We start from the raw sequence: 15,289 nt of genomic DNA, 5'->3' as shown, positions 1-15,289 counted from the left end.
CCTGAGCGCTTCTCCTCGTACAGTGGGCCCACCTGAGCGCTTCTCCTCGTACAGTGGGCCCACCTGAGCGCTTCTCCTCCAGGCAGCTGAGTTGAACGAGGCACTCTTGCGGGGCGGGGCGTGGCACCCTGCTGGGCACCGCTCTGGCTAGCTAATTCACTGGCTAGCTAGTTCACGGAAGGGAAAGGACCCCACTGCTTCCACTCTTTGCCTCTTGTTTTCTTTCTCAGTAAATAGCGTCATCATCTTGCTATCTGCCTGATCCCCTGAGTCAGACATCTGGGAACATCGATTCTTCCTCTGTCCTCTGGTATAATCCATTGCAAGGTTCTGTGTCTAGGCTTCCCCTTCCTTGGAGACACTTGAAGGGCCCCCATGTCAGGTGAAGGGGGAGTAGAGCGGATGCCCTCACGGCGGCCACTTTCCTGGTGTGAAGTTGCAGTTCTAGTAACGCTGGCCTCGTGGGTGCAGGGACGCGGGAGAGGCGGCAGAACTTCAAAGACATCTCAAGCATCGCTGGCCTAGAGCCACGCTGCCCAGACAGCGGCCACTCACCACACGTGGCTGTTCACGCTTTACAGTGAAATGAAAATGAAAGGCCACTTCTGCAGACACGAGCCACGTTTCAGATGCTCAGTGGCCACTGGCGGCTGGGACAGCACAGGCAGAGAACATGTCCGTCCCCATGGAAAGTTTGGCTTCTCGCTAGCACAGAATACCAGAATGTGCCTCACCATTGCCTGCTACCAGGCTGTGACCCCGGACCAGTGAGCAGAGATGGTCCCTCCTGACGCAACGTGCTTATGGGCCCAGCTTTCCTTTACTGGCACCCTGCCCGTCCAATCTCCTTCCCATCTCCCTCAGCTGTGGCCTGTCACCTTGTTGACACCCACACTCTGCTCAGCTGGGAGTTGGTGACGGCCTCTCCCTCCCGGCCCCCCTCCCTGAGTCCTCGTGCTCGTGAGTGCCGTGCCCTCTCCCAGGGCAGGTTTCCTCAGAGGGTGAGTGTGTTGGGCGTTATCTGGTCTCCGGCTGCCTCTTCAGCAGCATAGGGGCATAGTGGGCATAGGGGAAGCGTCCCCCACACTGTAGGTACATTTCCTGCCACTGTCCCCCAAACGTGTAAGCGGAAGGCAGTAAGCCCTCCCCTCGGCAAGCTGCAGCTGGGAGGCGCATCCCGGCAGGAATGAACGACATCCTCCCCGACTTCACATCGCAGGTGCCCGTCCCTCCTCCCCACTTGCTCTTAAGAACTGCTGCCGGCTCTGGCCTTCTCCCCCAGTCTCCCCACGAAAGGGAGCACGTCGCATCCAGTGGCACACTCCAGGGACACACTGGTGCCCCAGGAAGCCAGCCGGCCCCAGCGGCCTTCACGGCAGCAGGTTTAAGTAGAACACTCAACTCGAGACACCTGTTAACCACTCTTGGTTTTTCAGCACCGAGTACTAAAAATGCCCTCTCTCTTCCCTTAATTAGGAACTCTGTATCGAAGACAATGTCTGGAAGCTACTACTTCGTAATAGTTGGCCACCATGATAACCCAGTTTTCGAAATGGAGTTTTTGCCAGCAGGAAAAGCAGAATCCAAAGTACGTATCAGCCCGCAAAAAGACCCCGTAAGAATTGTTTTGCTGTTGCAATGCTGGGGGGGGGGTGACAGTTTGAGGTCGGTAAGGCCCAGATGAATAAAGGAACTGGAACCTACCAGAATGAGACGATGAGGCTTGCTCTGCAGCCCCCAGGCTGGTAGATGCCAGCTGGGGAGGCCCTGGGCTGTCCCTCTTCCTGTAGCTCAGCCACACCTGGCCTCACCAGGTCCTTTTCCCTGGTCCTCTGCTCTGAATGCTGCTCCTCACTCGTGCACATGCAGCCCACCAGAGCGGCCCTGCCTGAAATGCCAGGACTGCCCATTCTGTCCCAGTGAGTCGCGTTTCCCTGGGACGCAGGCAGGGATGCTCCCGTGTTGCTCTCGCCACGTGACCTGCGCTGCGCTCCAGGCTGGGTGGTGCCAGTGCTCTCCCCCATGACTCCACCCAGCTTGTTGTCAACCCGGTCTGGAAAAACAAGCTCAGTTCAAACATATGTGGCAATTCAGCATGCACCGAGCAGTGGCGATGAGACTAGCTGGGTCCCTTCCATCACACACTGGTGACAATTAGGCTAAAACCGCCAAAATAAGCTGGAGTGACCTTAAGGCAGGAATGGATTTTCCAGATTAATGGAAGCATAGTGTCCAGTGTGTGCTGCTTTTCGACTGCTGAGACCATACAACGGAGGAAGAAGCGTTTTGTTTTGTGAGCTAATGTTGGCTGACGTCACTACCTGACTCAGGGATAAGCCCACGCCTCTTCAGAGGCTCAGCACCACACCCGCTGCCCCGGAGCACCCACACCTCTTTACCAAATACCATGGGTGTCCCCACTTTGCTCCCACCCCACCCCCTCTAGCAGCCTTACTCTGCAGTCACTTCTAGACGGAGTAAAGCTTGGGTATAAGGCCAGAATCCATTAAAAAGAAAACATAGATGAAATACTCCACAACTCTGGCCTCGGGGATGTCTTTTTTTTGGCCCAGTGTCCTTACTGTCCAACAGCAAGGAAAATAAAAATTGGGACTCCGTCAAACTGGAAAGTTTCTGCATAATGAGAGAAGTTCATGGAAACGAAGGCCAGAGCTTTAAGGCACTGTCTGCGTGTGGCATGTGCACAGACCCGCCGCTGCCACCCCTGGGTTCCAGGCCTCTGTAGCTGGCTGCTGGGTTGTGCAGGCGGACAGTGCAGCCTGGGCACTCTGGGGCGGCAGGGCAGTGCCTGAAGAAGACCTCGCCTGTGGTGTGGTCTCTGTTCCTTCTGCTACCGCTCACCCTCTCCAAGCACTTGCATGTGCTCCTCTGCGCTCCCGAGAGTGCTCAGAGCATGAGTGAGGGCGCCTGGCACCACACACCATCTCTCTCAGGAGTAAGATGGCTGTGTTGTGGTGACGAGAGTGGAGCAAACACGCTCCGCGTGCATTGGCTTCCCAGGCAGCAGCCCTTCTCCAGCCCAGGCCCACACGGTGTCCTCTGCAGGGAGGCATCGCTCGGCTGCTTACCGAGTGACAGAGGCCGCAGTCACACGTGGTGGCTCAGAAGCACAGAAATTCCTTCTCAGCTCTGGAGGCCGGGACGTGGAGAGCAAGGTGTCAGCGGCTCGCAGCATTGTAACCCGTCTTCACACGCCCCCTCTTCAGGAAGAGCTCAGTCACAGTGGAGTGGGCCGTTCTACCCTCATATCTCACCTCAACTAGCACATCTGCAGCAGCCTTCTTTCCAGTCAGGCCGAGCCCTAGGTGCCTGGCTTGGAACCTCAGCAGGGGCACTTCAGGGAGACACGGTTCACCCCATCACGGTATTTTTGGAAAAGGCATTTTTGAAAGAAGGAACTGCAGAGGCTACATTCCCACCTTCTCTAGTTCAGCCATGCCAGCCCACGAAAGCCCCCCAAACCCCCTTGCCACCAGCTCCCTGTTGACACGGACTCCTGCGGGCGGGGACTGCGGCAGGGCCCAGGGCACCTGCCAGAGGCTGGGCCAAACCTTGGGGAAGTCCCGTCAGTGCTCGCCACTCAGCAGGTGTCGCTGCCCACGGAGGCCCCCCCAGGCCCAGGGCACCTCTTCTCTGCACTCCTCCCCTCCTTTGCCCCGCCTCCCTCACTGGCTGGCTCCTGCCCATCAGCACAAAGGTCTTTCCTTGTGTCCTGTGGTGAGGCTGAGAGCCCGGACAGCCGATGAGGCTTTCTCTTTTTACATAGTATCTTTCGTCACTTGTTAAAGTGGTTAGCAACTTGGTAGCTCCTCCTTGCAACTTTGAGAAAATAATCATCACTTTCTTGAGCACATTTTGTTCCACTCCTTCCTATTTGCTGGGTTTTAGATACTAAGTTAAAGATGGAAGGAACAGGCGGGAGAGCTTCTCTCAGCCTAGTGACCATCCTGCACGGAAGCAGGGTGCTGCGTCTCCCGGCAAGGGTCTCGGGGCAGAGGAGCGGGCAGTGCTGGCCTCTCAGGCTGCACAGTGATGCTGACCTGCTGCCCCCGCTGTCCTCTAGGATGACCACCGCCATCTGAACCAGTTCATAGCTCACGCAGCCCTCGACCTCGTCGACGAGAACATGTGGCTGTCAAACAACATGTACTTGAAAACTGTGGACAAATTTAATGAGTGGTTTGTCTCGGCGTTTGTCACTGCAGGCCATATCCTTTGCCTTTTCCCTGGGTCCCTCGCTAAAGGGGGGTGGCGAGTCGGACAGCACGGGCCAGAGCTGCCAGGCCCTGGGTCTGCACTTCAGCGGCAGGTAAAACTTGTCAAATACTGGGCTGCTGCTGTGGTGGGTTTTTTTTGGGGGGGCGGGGGGAGCATTTTAACCAATCTTTTTAAAACCAAGCCTCTTCTATAAAACTAAGGGTTATCTGACTCGGTAATACCAAGGGTGATCTTATTTTATACTAATTTTCTAACCTACCAGGATTCTCTAAAACTAACCTACCTTTAAGCCCAGTTTTTGCATTCAACTTTTCTGTCACAAAATACACTGCTTGTGACCAGTTTATAGAGTATTGTATCTAGTGATTGCCTTTTGGTTTTCATTTCTAAGAAAGATCGCACCTTAATTCTTCCACATATGAGATTCATTATGCTCCACGACATTCGGCAAGAAGATGGAATAAAGAATTTCTTCACTGATGTCTATGACTTATACATAAAGGTACGGTATTTTCTCTACCCTTCAAAATTTGATTTCATATAGAAAAGGGATTCTAACTTCAAAAGGAACCTGACCTATAGAGATCGCTCTCTTATACCCGTTTTTCTCTCAGAGATCTGCTGGCCACCCCTCAACAGGCAAGCCCCACCTCCAGCCAAGTTGCACTTAGGAGAAAACTCAGGGCAGTTATTTTTAAGTGGGTTTCATTCGCCCCTCTTTGGGGATACACGCGCGCTATTAGGAGACTAAGCAAGCATTCGATGGGAGGGAAATTGCTTCATACTTTTAACCTAAAATGTTCCCCATCTGCCTTACAAGTTAAAATGCAGTCACAATGGATGATAAACTGGCAGGAGAGAATGGGCCAACCCTTTGTTGGAAACCCAGTGACAGGATATCTGTGTTAGACTGCAGTGCGTGTCTTACAGAGTGTCTTACTTTAAGTGGCCTGATGGGGGCGTGATTTCTTTCATATCAGATCAGTGAACAACCAATATGCCTTGTCAGAAATAGCAAGTAAGAATTTTTAGCCTTGTGAAGATGGTCAGCACCAAGTGTGTCAGGTATAAAAGCCGGTACTCCTTTCCTCATTAATGATTTCCTTAGTCTTTTGTTATGTTAAAGCCAGTTTTAGAAACCTGAATGTTAAAAAATCACAAGAGCAACATTGAATAGCAGTGGGGTATAATTTTTTCTTTACTCTGAGCAGTTTTTGTTTGTTTTATGTAGCCAAAGGGCCCTGCAGATGAATCCATGTTTATAATGTATAGACTAGTATTTCACCCAGGGTGGACCCCGAAAGGGCATCTGACCTACACAAGGAACACCTGTCACGCCACTGCTGGTTCAGCCACGGGTGCTTCCCCGAGCTAAAATACCAAGGCTCTGTCCTGAAAGGGACGTCAGTACTGAACAGTGGGATGTGCTTACTGAAACTTCAAAGTGTGGTCCAGGCTTCGTTTTGAATGTTATTGGTTTCTTTTACTTTAAAGCTTTAGATTCCTCTTAGAGACCTATGATGTGTCAGTCTTTTTTACTTTGACAAGCTCACTGATTTCTTCTTCTCTCCTAGTTTGCAATGAATCCATTTTATGAACCCAATTCTCCTATTCGATCAAGTGCATTTGACAGAAAAGTTCAGTTTCTTGGGAAGAAACATCTTTTAAGCTGAACATAGAAAAATTCAGAAATTACGCCACTGCAAGGGTTATACTCAGGCATGTGACATTGTAAGTAACTTTATTAAACAGCCTAGAAAAGTTATTGTGATCTCAATTTAATCTAAACCTAATGTAACGCCTTTTGTATTTAAAAAACAAGTTCAGTTTCTTACGATTATCAACTGATCAGTATTCACTTCTGAATAGTGTTTATAGTTCTTTACCAACAATGTCAAAATATATTTTGAAACTTGAAAATAAGCTTTGCCTTTCTACCTTTAAATAGCTCGATCTTGATCTAACTGTCCAGAACTAAATGCCATTGACAAGATTTAGCAGCAGACTGCAAGCTAAAGCGCCTGCCGTAGGGAATAAAGTTGCGAGCTCGGGCGCGGATTCCCGTCCACTTAGAGGTGCCGTTGGAGGAGCTCGGGCGGCGGGCACGGCAGTGCCCACGAGGCCAGAACTGCCTCCTGCAGTGCCCAGCGCCACATGCCCGTCAGACGGGGGCCGTGGGCCTGCAGTCGAAGCTGAGTCGTCTGTATGCTAGGAGGCAGGGCCGAAGTGCCGCCTCATGCTCTTCTAGACAGTTCCTTCCCTTGTGCAGTAAGAGCGACGTGAACGGCCTGTGGGCCTCTGCTGTGAAGGGCTGGGGAGCAGTCTCAGAACTGTGACCTTTAAAAGCTTACAGGACATCAACAGTTGCACTGTGGCCTCTTGCACTGCACACCAGAGGTGACAGGTCTTTGGTTCTGAAACAAATGTGGGGTCTTACAGTAAAATCATCATTATCCATTGAAAAACAAGATTATCAGATATCTTTTGCGCTTAAGAATTTTGTTTCCTTCTGAATGAATTCAGCAAGTAATTCCTCTAAGTTTCTTCTTGTATCCTTGTATGAAGTGACTATCCTGATTTTTTTCACTGCTTCTATTTATTTGATTTGTTAAATAAAGATATTTATCCAAGGTTGTGGTAGCTTAATATCTTTTTCAAGTACAGCCTACGCTGCCATCACCAGTTTTTATTTGACTTCCTCTTTTGAAAGTCTACAGATTAAGGGAGATTTGAACCCACTTCAGAGCCCCGACTGCCTCCAACTAGGTGCCAGAGCTGTGGAAGCAGAAAAAGATACTCACCTGGGGTAGCCTTGGGGTTGAGTCTTAGCGCTACTCCTGCTGCAGTGCTAGTGCGATCCCTGGCCAGGGAGTGACCCACAGGGCGCGCAGACCTCCCGTCTCCCCACTGCCCCCCTCAGCAGTGAATTTCAGTCAGCCTGCTCCTCCCCTCTACCCTTGCACCTCTGTACCCCAGTTCTACACAAAAATAAGGTCTTAAGAAAAAAGATACTTACCTGAACCCCCATAGTGGCTGCAGCCAACAGCACCGCTCATGCAGCTGCTGGGGTTTGGGCCAGCCAAGAGCAGCAGCAAGACGTCAGAGGGCGGCAGGCAGTGTTGCCACTGCAGAGTGCTGACGCCTCAGTCTCCTGCCAGCACGCTGGGCCCTTGCTACCGACGGCTTCCTGTCATGCCTGGCATGCTGGTGTCTGACGTTGCCATGAAAGCTTACAGCTTGCAGAGAGAATTGAAATGTGGGGGTTTAAGGCAAGGAACAGCTGGGATGTTTTAACCTCAACTGAGGAACTTTTCACAAGGGTGAAGAGGCAACAAGCATTCAGTCACTGCTCTTCCCCTTCTGCCCAGGCAGGGAGGCTGGTGTATGAGGTGGCAGGCACAAGCGGGGCAACTGAGCCTCCCAGCCCCCCACAAACCTTTACTCTCTGGGCTCCTTGGAGTCGTCTTGGGTCTCATCTCTTCTGCAGCCACTCATCCTCTCCTCTCGTAGCCACCCTCACAGCCCTGACCTCTAGGCTCAGGTGTGCACTTAGGCATGCGTGCACACCCACATGCCAGGCGTCAGCCTTCAGGCACACCTGCCCCACAGCCGCAAGCCTTCCATGTTACAGAATCAGAGCCGTAGGTGCTAGCCAGAGGCCAGTGGTAGAAAGAGCACGATCAGCTCCTGATCCTGCACGTCTCAACAGCTCTCCCTCCAGAAGCAGCCCAAGGACCAGTCAGGTCAGCGACAGCCAGAGGGTGGCCAGGGGCAGCACTGGGGCCTGGCCCCTGCCCCGGTAGGAAGCGGGCTCCACATGGCCCCCTGCCGCCCTGTGCCCCGCAGCGCTCATACCCTCAGCCTCCAGGCTCTGGTGGGCCCACACGCGTGCGCCCATGCCATACACCAGGTGTCCATCATCAGGCATGCGCACAGGACCACAGGTGTCGGTCCTTGATGCTAATGGTGGGAGGGCAGAAGAAAACGGGTAACTGCCATGAAGCCGACAAGGGACGCCCGCAGACGCTGAGGAAAGCTCCTGTCTGCATTCTGTATGGCTGCCCTAGGGTAGTGCCCCAAGGCTTCCAGGAATCTGACCATGGCTGCCTGCAGGAACAAGAGCTGGCGGCAGGGGTAGAGATGTGCCCCGTTTGCCTTATGATTTGGACTCAGGTGACTATTTCCTATTCAAAAGCAATTACTCCTAATTCCCACTGTGTGGGCACTTTCATGTATTACTGACGGATGTGTAGCCAGAGAACAACCGACCGTTAACACCCTATAGCTAATGATGGAGATGTCCTATGGTGGAGATGTGCCCAGGTCTATGGAAAGGGCAATTCCCAAAATGATGGGTCCTTCTGCTTTATCAAAGGAGTGTCCCTAGGGCAAGTCCCCTCATGAACAAAAGAAAATATGCATCAATTTGCTCACGGTGGATCTTGGTTTTTGGATGGATTTGTGTTGTGGGGGGAAAAAAATATGACCGTAACTAATAAAAACTACAACTCTAACATTAGAATATGAACTGGCATCATTACTCCAATTTAAAATGTTTTGCTTACGGCAAAACTGTCCGGAAATTCCATTTTCAAAAGCTTGGTCTTTTTCAGCACTTCCCCATAGGTGGGCCAGGGAGAGAAACACGTCCATCTAGTTTTGTTAAATGCACCCCACCACTGCACCTTGCCATGTGGCTTCTGAGAGCCCACCGTGCTCTGCCGAGGGCCGGCGTCCATGGCGCAGCACGCACAGCACACGTTGTGGCCAGTCTGCTTTATGACGTGTCGTCGCGAGCCTCCATTTTAGAACAAAAATCTCTAGAGGATACCACTACACATGATTACATGACCAAATAAAGGCGCCTTCATTACCCCCCAAGGAAACTCTGTTTCTCCTCCAAGGTGGGGGGGGAGAGGCAGCTGAGCAGGATGAAGTGCACTAATACGCTGAATGAAAATATGAACAGTTAAGTGATTTAAAGAGAATGAAAAAGGAAACAACTGCAGTTCAAATGCATTAGACTTTAATTTTAATACCTAACATTATTGCTTTAGGAAAGTCTTGCCCTGAACCAATAGACTGCTAGTTACATAAAAATACACATATAAAAAGTTCTCCATTTTTCCCAGGAAAAAAAAACCCAATTAACTTCTAGACTATTCAAGTGTTTTAATTGTAATTAAGGTCTGGGTCATCTCATTTGCTAGCTCTGTAACTTAGAAGTTTAAATTAAACATTAGACAACCGTTCCGATGTAAGCATGTAAGGCCCTGACTGAGCAGACAGATCCTTCCTGAGTGGCTGTGTCCCTGCGCTCACCCACTCAGGAAGCAGCAGAAGGTTAGTTTCACTTTGTGAGTAGATGACCCCTTGCTGCGAATGCTAATCCCTCCCTTCCAGCCCGCCACATCTGCGCACTGGGAGGCGCTTAGGGTGTGCGGCACAGGCAACCTGCATCGCAGTCAACAGCAAGAGGAACTAGGCTTGGGCTTGCGGTGAAGACTGACCGTGTCAGTCTGAATCAAGTGATCTGACCTATCCTCACTAGCAAGCACTCTCCGAACTGCTTCCTCAAAGGCCGCGGCGACATTGGTGGCATCTTTCGCGCTTGTTTCGAAGTAAGGGTAGTCGCCGTTTTCCCTGCACCACGCTTGGGCTTCTTCTGTAGACACCTGCCGTTCACTTATGTCGATCTTGTTCCCCAGAATCACAAAAGGGAAGCTTTCAGGCTCTTTCACATCTGCATAATATATGAATTCTTTCTTCCAGTTAGCTAAGTTCTGGAAGCTTTGAGAATCATCGACACTAAAAGTAAGCAGGCAACAGTCAGAGCCTCTGTAAAACGGTGTCCGCAGGCTTTTGAATCGCTCCTGACCAGCAGTGTCCCAAATCTGCATGGTGACAAAGTGTCCATCCACCTCCAGATCTTTATTTAAAAATTCCACACCTATTGTGTGGAAGAGCTGGGTATCAAACTTGTTAGTCACATATCTGTTCATAAGAGAACTCTTCCCAACTCCACCATCGCCAAGGAGAATTACTTTAAAAAGTGATGATTTTCCTGCCATTATTAAACTCAAGATCTGGACTTTAGAACCCTGTAAAATAAAAAGGTGCCATTATATTACTTGAGAGCTGGGCACTGCTCTCCACAATCCCATGAATATCAGCATACATGGGACATAATCAGACATTTATTTTACATAACAGTTCCTTTCTGCACCCAGTTAATTCAGCACAAGGCTAGCCTTTACTGGGCACTCAACCACACCTACCACAACATCCCAAAACAGCTGGGGGAGGGGGGCTCGCTCATCCCGTTCCTCAAGTCTCAGCTGAAGCTGGCACTCAAGACCGCCAAGTCTGACCCCAATGCCTCGCTCATCACCCGCCCACTCTCCCCACAGTAAGGCTTGCCACGCTATGAGAAATGCAGCAAGAGACCCAAGAGACAACTGCTGTAACAACTTCGCAGCCCTCTGTTGGCACAGCAACAGTGTTCATGGCTGGCTTCTTCTCTTGTGCCAAGGGTTTTCTCGACCACCTCCCCAACCCCCACTTTCTCCCAATACTATCACCATAGCAACTGGTAACCAGGAAACCAGAGACAGAAGCTGTCTGAGCTGGCTGTGAACAGAAATAAGCCAACCGCTGAGTAAATGGGGCTCGATTCCCTCTGCTAGGAGGAACACTTTTGAGTCTATAAAATGAATGTCAGCGGCAGTGGCATCTTGGGAGCTGTAATCTGGCACATCCCACCCATCGCACTCAGTTGGCCAGCTCTGACTTTTAAGTGTGAGTCTGCGGTTACCCGGTCTTCCGGGCGATGAAGTAAACCTCGAATCAAGCCCTAGACACAGCCTCCAAGGGAGCCCAGGCCAGAACGACAAGCTTTCTCTGCCGCAGCACCCGAGTAGGGCGAGAGCCAGCTGCTGAAGCACTGAGGAAAGCACAGTTACTATTTAAGGCTCTTGCTTTAAATCTTTAGTGTGGAGAATTCCAGACAGATGCAGAATTTCTGAATAAATGTAATGAAGCGCCAAGGACCCTAAACCAAGCTTTATCCATTACCAAGGCATGGCAAGGCCTTCCTCCCATAATTCCTTATCTCCGCTTCTCAGTTATTTCGAATCAAGTTATACCATTTCAGACTTTCCCACCGATTAAACTCTGTAAAGATGGATGACTTCAGAGTACTGCTGTCCAGCAGCGCGTCTCCACCGTGCCATCCAAGCTGACCAGTGCCATCCAAGCTGACCACCGCCAGCCGCACGGAAGGGCGGGGCTGGAAGCAAGGAGCACAACTTTACATTTCACTTGATTCTGACACAGCTCCATGGCCAAACTGTGGTCAGCTTTACATGGAAATGGTTACGCGGCGCTCGTGGAACAGAGGTGCTCGTGGGCATGAGTCCGCAAAGCTCCGGGGCTTTGCCTGGCCAGTCCCGCTGTCACAAAGGTGACCTGGGAGCCGCAGCTCAGTACAGCCGCCGTGCGTAAGAGCTCTTCCTGGATTTCCAATGATGCTCTTCTGGCTGCACCTGCAGCAGCTTGTCCCTAATCTAACTGGCTCTTCTAGATTACTGCCACAGCAATTACCACTGTGATTAATACAATGCAAATTGGCGGGCGTGTGAAGCAATCGAGGTATATACCTCTTGGAGACCTCTTCAATTTCAACACAATATATTGCTCTGCCCAATGCCCACACACTGAACTGATGTTAGAAAGAAATCAAACAAGCGCAAGGCCTTCACTGCCTGACATAGATAACACTCACCTAAACCGTCCCTTCGTTTAACTTCTTGGAGTTGTACATACATAACTTCAACTTACACAAAAACAGTAACAGTGAAAAAGACAGATGAACTATTCTGCCATGGGGACGGCTGTGTCTCGTCCCTTCCTGAACATCCTCAGTAAATCTCCAGAGAGTCAGGTCTAAGTTCTACCTCTAAGGTTAGCCATTCTCCCTGGCCTGCCTCACATGGCCACCCTCCCTGCTCAGCTTTTCAGTTAGGCCACTCTGAAGTGCAGTGAAATGGACGGGAATTCCAATTCCCGTCCCACCTGCCATCTGACACTTGCTGCCCGCCCCCCCCCAAGTGGTCCTCCCAGCTTGCCTTCACCTGGCCATTCAGCTCGGTCCTCCACAACACAGGGAACCCTCCCCAGAAGCCCCATGCCAAGGTTGTTCCTGTCACACAGTGCTCGAGATACAGAAACACAGACGTTCCCTGTGGTGTTAGGAGGGCGGAACAGACAGGCATTATTCCAGGCGATCACTTAACCCATTATTTTAGTAAGTCTCTAGCTGCCTTACTGGACACAAAGTTTATTGTTCAGCACTGAACTGCTAGGACCTTTGCTTCAAATTATGAGCCACAATGTGCAATCTGACAGCCCCGCCCAGATGACTGCTGTACACATCTACCAATGTAAGTCAAGGACTCCTCCAGATGTGCCATTACAATTTTACCAGGACATTGTGATTTTTTTTTTTTCATAACAATGTGGGATTTCCTAGTTTGTATCATTTTTCTCATCAAACAAATTTGGGGTCTGAGACCTATACACAGAAAACGGTATAATTTTCTACAACGCCCATCTACAATTTGGGGCCTCCCGTTACCCTATTTGGGAGTATGTTGGTATTTGCTAAAACAACAAATATACACACAAGCACCTCCATGATTCTAACTGGGAGCTGCGAGAAACCTTCCTGGCGGTGATGCTCATTATAGCAGCCATCTCACATCTCATGTCCTACAGCAGCTCGCAAAGTTAACTTCAAATCATTTAAAACTTCTCCAGTGTTGACTGGAAAAGATACCTGCACCCCCATATTTATTGCTGCTTTATTTACAATTGGAAAAACATGGAAGCAGCCCAAATGCCCAAAAGTAGATGACTGGATTAGAAAGATGTGGTACATATGTACAATGGAGTATTACTCAGCAACCAAAAAAGAGAAACACATGTCTTTTGCAGCAACTTGGATGGAGCTGGAAAAGATCATGCTTAGTGAGATAAGCCAGAAAGAAAAGGAAGTATACCGAATGGTTTCTCTCATAGCAGGAATATAAGGGAACAGGCGAGAAAATAATGATAATGATGAACAGCCATATACCAGAGACATTTTGTGGGGGTGGAGTGGGGAATGGGATCAAAAACGGGGGGGTGGGGAGGGAAGTGCACGAGATTATGGTGATGGCACATGGGTGACTCGGTGATGGGAAACACTCAGGGATTACAATTGAGATGGAAAAAAAATGTACAAAATGATGTAAAAATAAACTTTTGTAAAAAAAAAAAACTTCTCCAGTGTTACATGAGTAAAAGTATCCTATTATGTTGGCTTTGAAATTTACCTTACAATGCAACGTGAAATCTTTTATACGCCACACTTGGGGACAACTGCCCAAAGGCGACAATCTTCAGCAAGTTAAAACATGGCTGTAGCCACTCGGCAAAATTCTGTAAAGAAATATGAATAAGGTTAAGCAGGTAGGCCACAAATCTTACCTTAATTGTAACTGTTCAGGTCAAGCATTATCATCTGCAAAGAAATAATTAGAAAACTTACCTAAAATAACTTTAAGATTATAAAGAATTACAATGTAAAAGCAAACAAAAAACACTGAGTTCTACTGGCAACTAGACTCAGCGGTTTAAAAACTAAACTACCTGGGGAGCTGTCCACAACCCTTCTTGGCCTAAAAAAAGCCCTAGAAACAAATACTATGCTTTAACCAGTTTGTTTCAGAAAGTTTTGTACCTGCCCACTCATCTATGTTTCAATACAATGTGCACTATTTCATTCATTTTTCCAAATTTGCGCAAATTTGAGTGATCCGATTAATCCTACCCCAGAGAACAGAGCTAACACCAGGTGAAAAGAAGGGCGGCAACAGGGAGGGCACCTGTGTGACACAGGAAGTTGGGCTAAGGCGGGAGCTTCTGGGTAGCCCAGGCAGAGGTGAAACTTCTCTGGCTCCTGGTGCCAAAGTCCAGGAGCACAGCCCTGGCAGCGGCAGCGCCTTCCTGAGGCAAGGCGTGGAGGAGACTGGCTCGGCCCATGGCAGGGACCTTGACCCAAGGTGGGAGACGGGGGCGGCGCGTGACATCTTTCTGGGCAGCTGGAAGGCTGTGAGCAGGACAAGCAGGTTATGCGGGCAGGAGTTCGTGTTCTCCGCGATCAGCTCGGCGGGGACACAGTGCCACAGGCCTGAGTCACTCACTCAGGTCCCAGCCTGGAGACCAGATTTCAGCCCGAAGGTTTCCCAGAACCCACTCTGTCAGCGGCTGGAGCCCAGCCTCTCTCGGTTCAAGCCCCCTGTCTGCCTGGTTTTAATGGCGCCTGCCTTCAGCACTTGGCCCCAGCCTCGCTTCTGAGAGCTTTCCTGTGTCGCAGCTAGAATGAAAGCAGCGTGCTCCATTTCAAGATCCTCCTGTAAACAAGCTAACCTGACCCAACCAGTTTGTATTCTACCATGGCACGCAGCCTAAAGCACCTCTGAGCATGACTGAGTTTCACCTGCAGGCCAAGAGCGGAAAATGTGTTCTGTGTGAGATGTGACTGGAACGTCCACACATCTCTGGAGCGTCTCCCCAGAAGCCTTGCACTCCCGGGAGCCCTGGGAGGCAGGGCTCCGCTTACCAAGCAAGCCTACTGAATGCCAGCCCTAGGAGTCCTTCACATGGAAAGGTGTCACACCACTACTAAAATGCCCATAGTTATTTCCAGAGTTGTCGATTTTCTAGACCATGGCAGGAAATGTACACTTTAATCCATGTTCGCCATGGTCACCATGTAAAAGCTTAAAATCTGTAAGAAAACCTAGAATGGTCAAACTGTGCCTCTGGCCTGTACCCCAGTCCTGTATGCATAAATAAATAGATCTTCAAAAAAAAATGGTGAGAGTTGCACAACTCTCAAACCACTGAACTTTAGAGGTTGAGAGGGCAAATTTTGTGGTACATAAAATATTTCCAGAATAGTCTCTCTCTCTCTCTCTCTCTCTCTCTCTCTCTCTCTCTCTCTCTC

General features: G+C 49.9%; 2 protein-coding genes across 3 annotated transcripts in view; one reads left to right on the top strand and one right to left on the bottom strand.

Moving 5' to 3' along the window:
• Positions 1-1,475: 1,475 nt before the first annotated feature.
• On the top strand, positions 1,476-5,999 carry TRAPPC2 (trafficking protein particle complex 2). Its single transcript, XM_004689856.1, has 4 exons — positions 1,476-1,588; positions 4,085-4,229; positions 4,656-4,741; positions 5,814-5,999. Exons 1-4 carry the CDS (start codon positions 1,496-1,498, stop codon positions 5,910-5,912), a joined length of 423 nt encoding a protein of 140 aa, XP_004689913.1. The 5' UTR covers positions 1,476-1,495; the 3' UTR covers positions 5,913-5,999.
• A 3,249-nt stretch (positions 6,000-9,248) lies between these two features.
• The window catches only part of RAB9A (RAB9A, member RAS oncogene family), a 40,009-nt gene continuing 33,968 nt past the window's right edge, over positions 9,249-15,289 (bottom strand). The window contains exons 2-3 of one of the 2 annotated variants that reach the window (XM_012730365.1): positions 13,614-13,719; positions 9,249-10,340 (exon numbers count right to left, since the gene is read on the bottom strand). In XM_012730365.1, the coding sequence (XP_012585819.1) occupies positions 9,705-10,310 (606 nt within the window). In that variant the 5' untranslated portion in view covers positions 10,311-10,340; positions 13,614-13,719 and the 3' untranslated portion in view covers positions 9,249-9,704. Of the gene's footprint in view, positions 10,341-13,613; positions 13,789-15,289 lie in introns of those variants that run through there. The other variant, XM_004689855.2, reaches the window with a different exon arrangement.

The sequence above is a fragment of the Condylura cristata genome, unplaced genomic scaffold (genome assembly GCF_000260355.1).
Source record: "Condylura cristata isolate star-nosed mole 26May11 unplaced genomic scaffold, ConCri1.0 scaffold00027, whole genome shotgun sequence".
Classification (NCBI taxonomy): Eukaryota; Metazoa; Chordata; class Mammalia; order Eulipotyphla; family Talpidae; genus Condylura; species Condylura cristata.
This window is presented reverse-complemented; position numbering and strand designations above follow the sequence as displayed.

Excerpts from the sequence above, each read along its gene's own strand:
- TRAPPC2 (XM_004689856.1), top strand. The coding sequence starts at position 1,496 with ATGTCTGGAAGCTACTACTTCGTAATAGTTGGCCACCATGATAACCCA. Across the intron at positions 1,589-4,084 it reads CAGGAAAAGCAGAATCCAAA|GATGACCACCGCCATCTGAA; the intron begins GTACGTATCAGC and ends GCTGTCCTCTAG. Across the intron at positions 4,230-4,655 it reads GGCGTTTGTCACTGCAGGCC|ATATGAGATTCATTATGCTC; the intron begins ATATCCTTTGCC and ends TAATTCTTCCAC.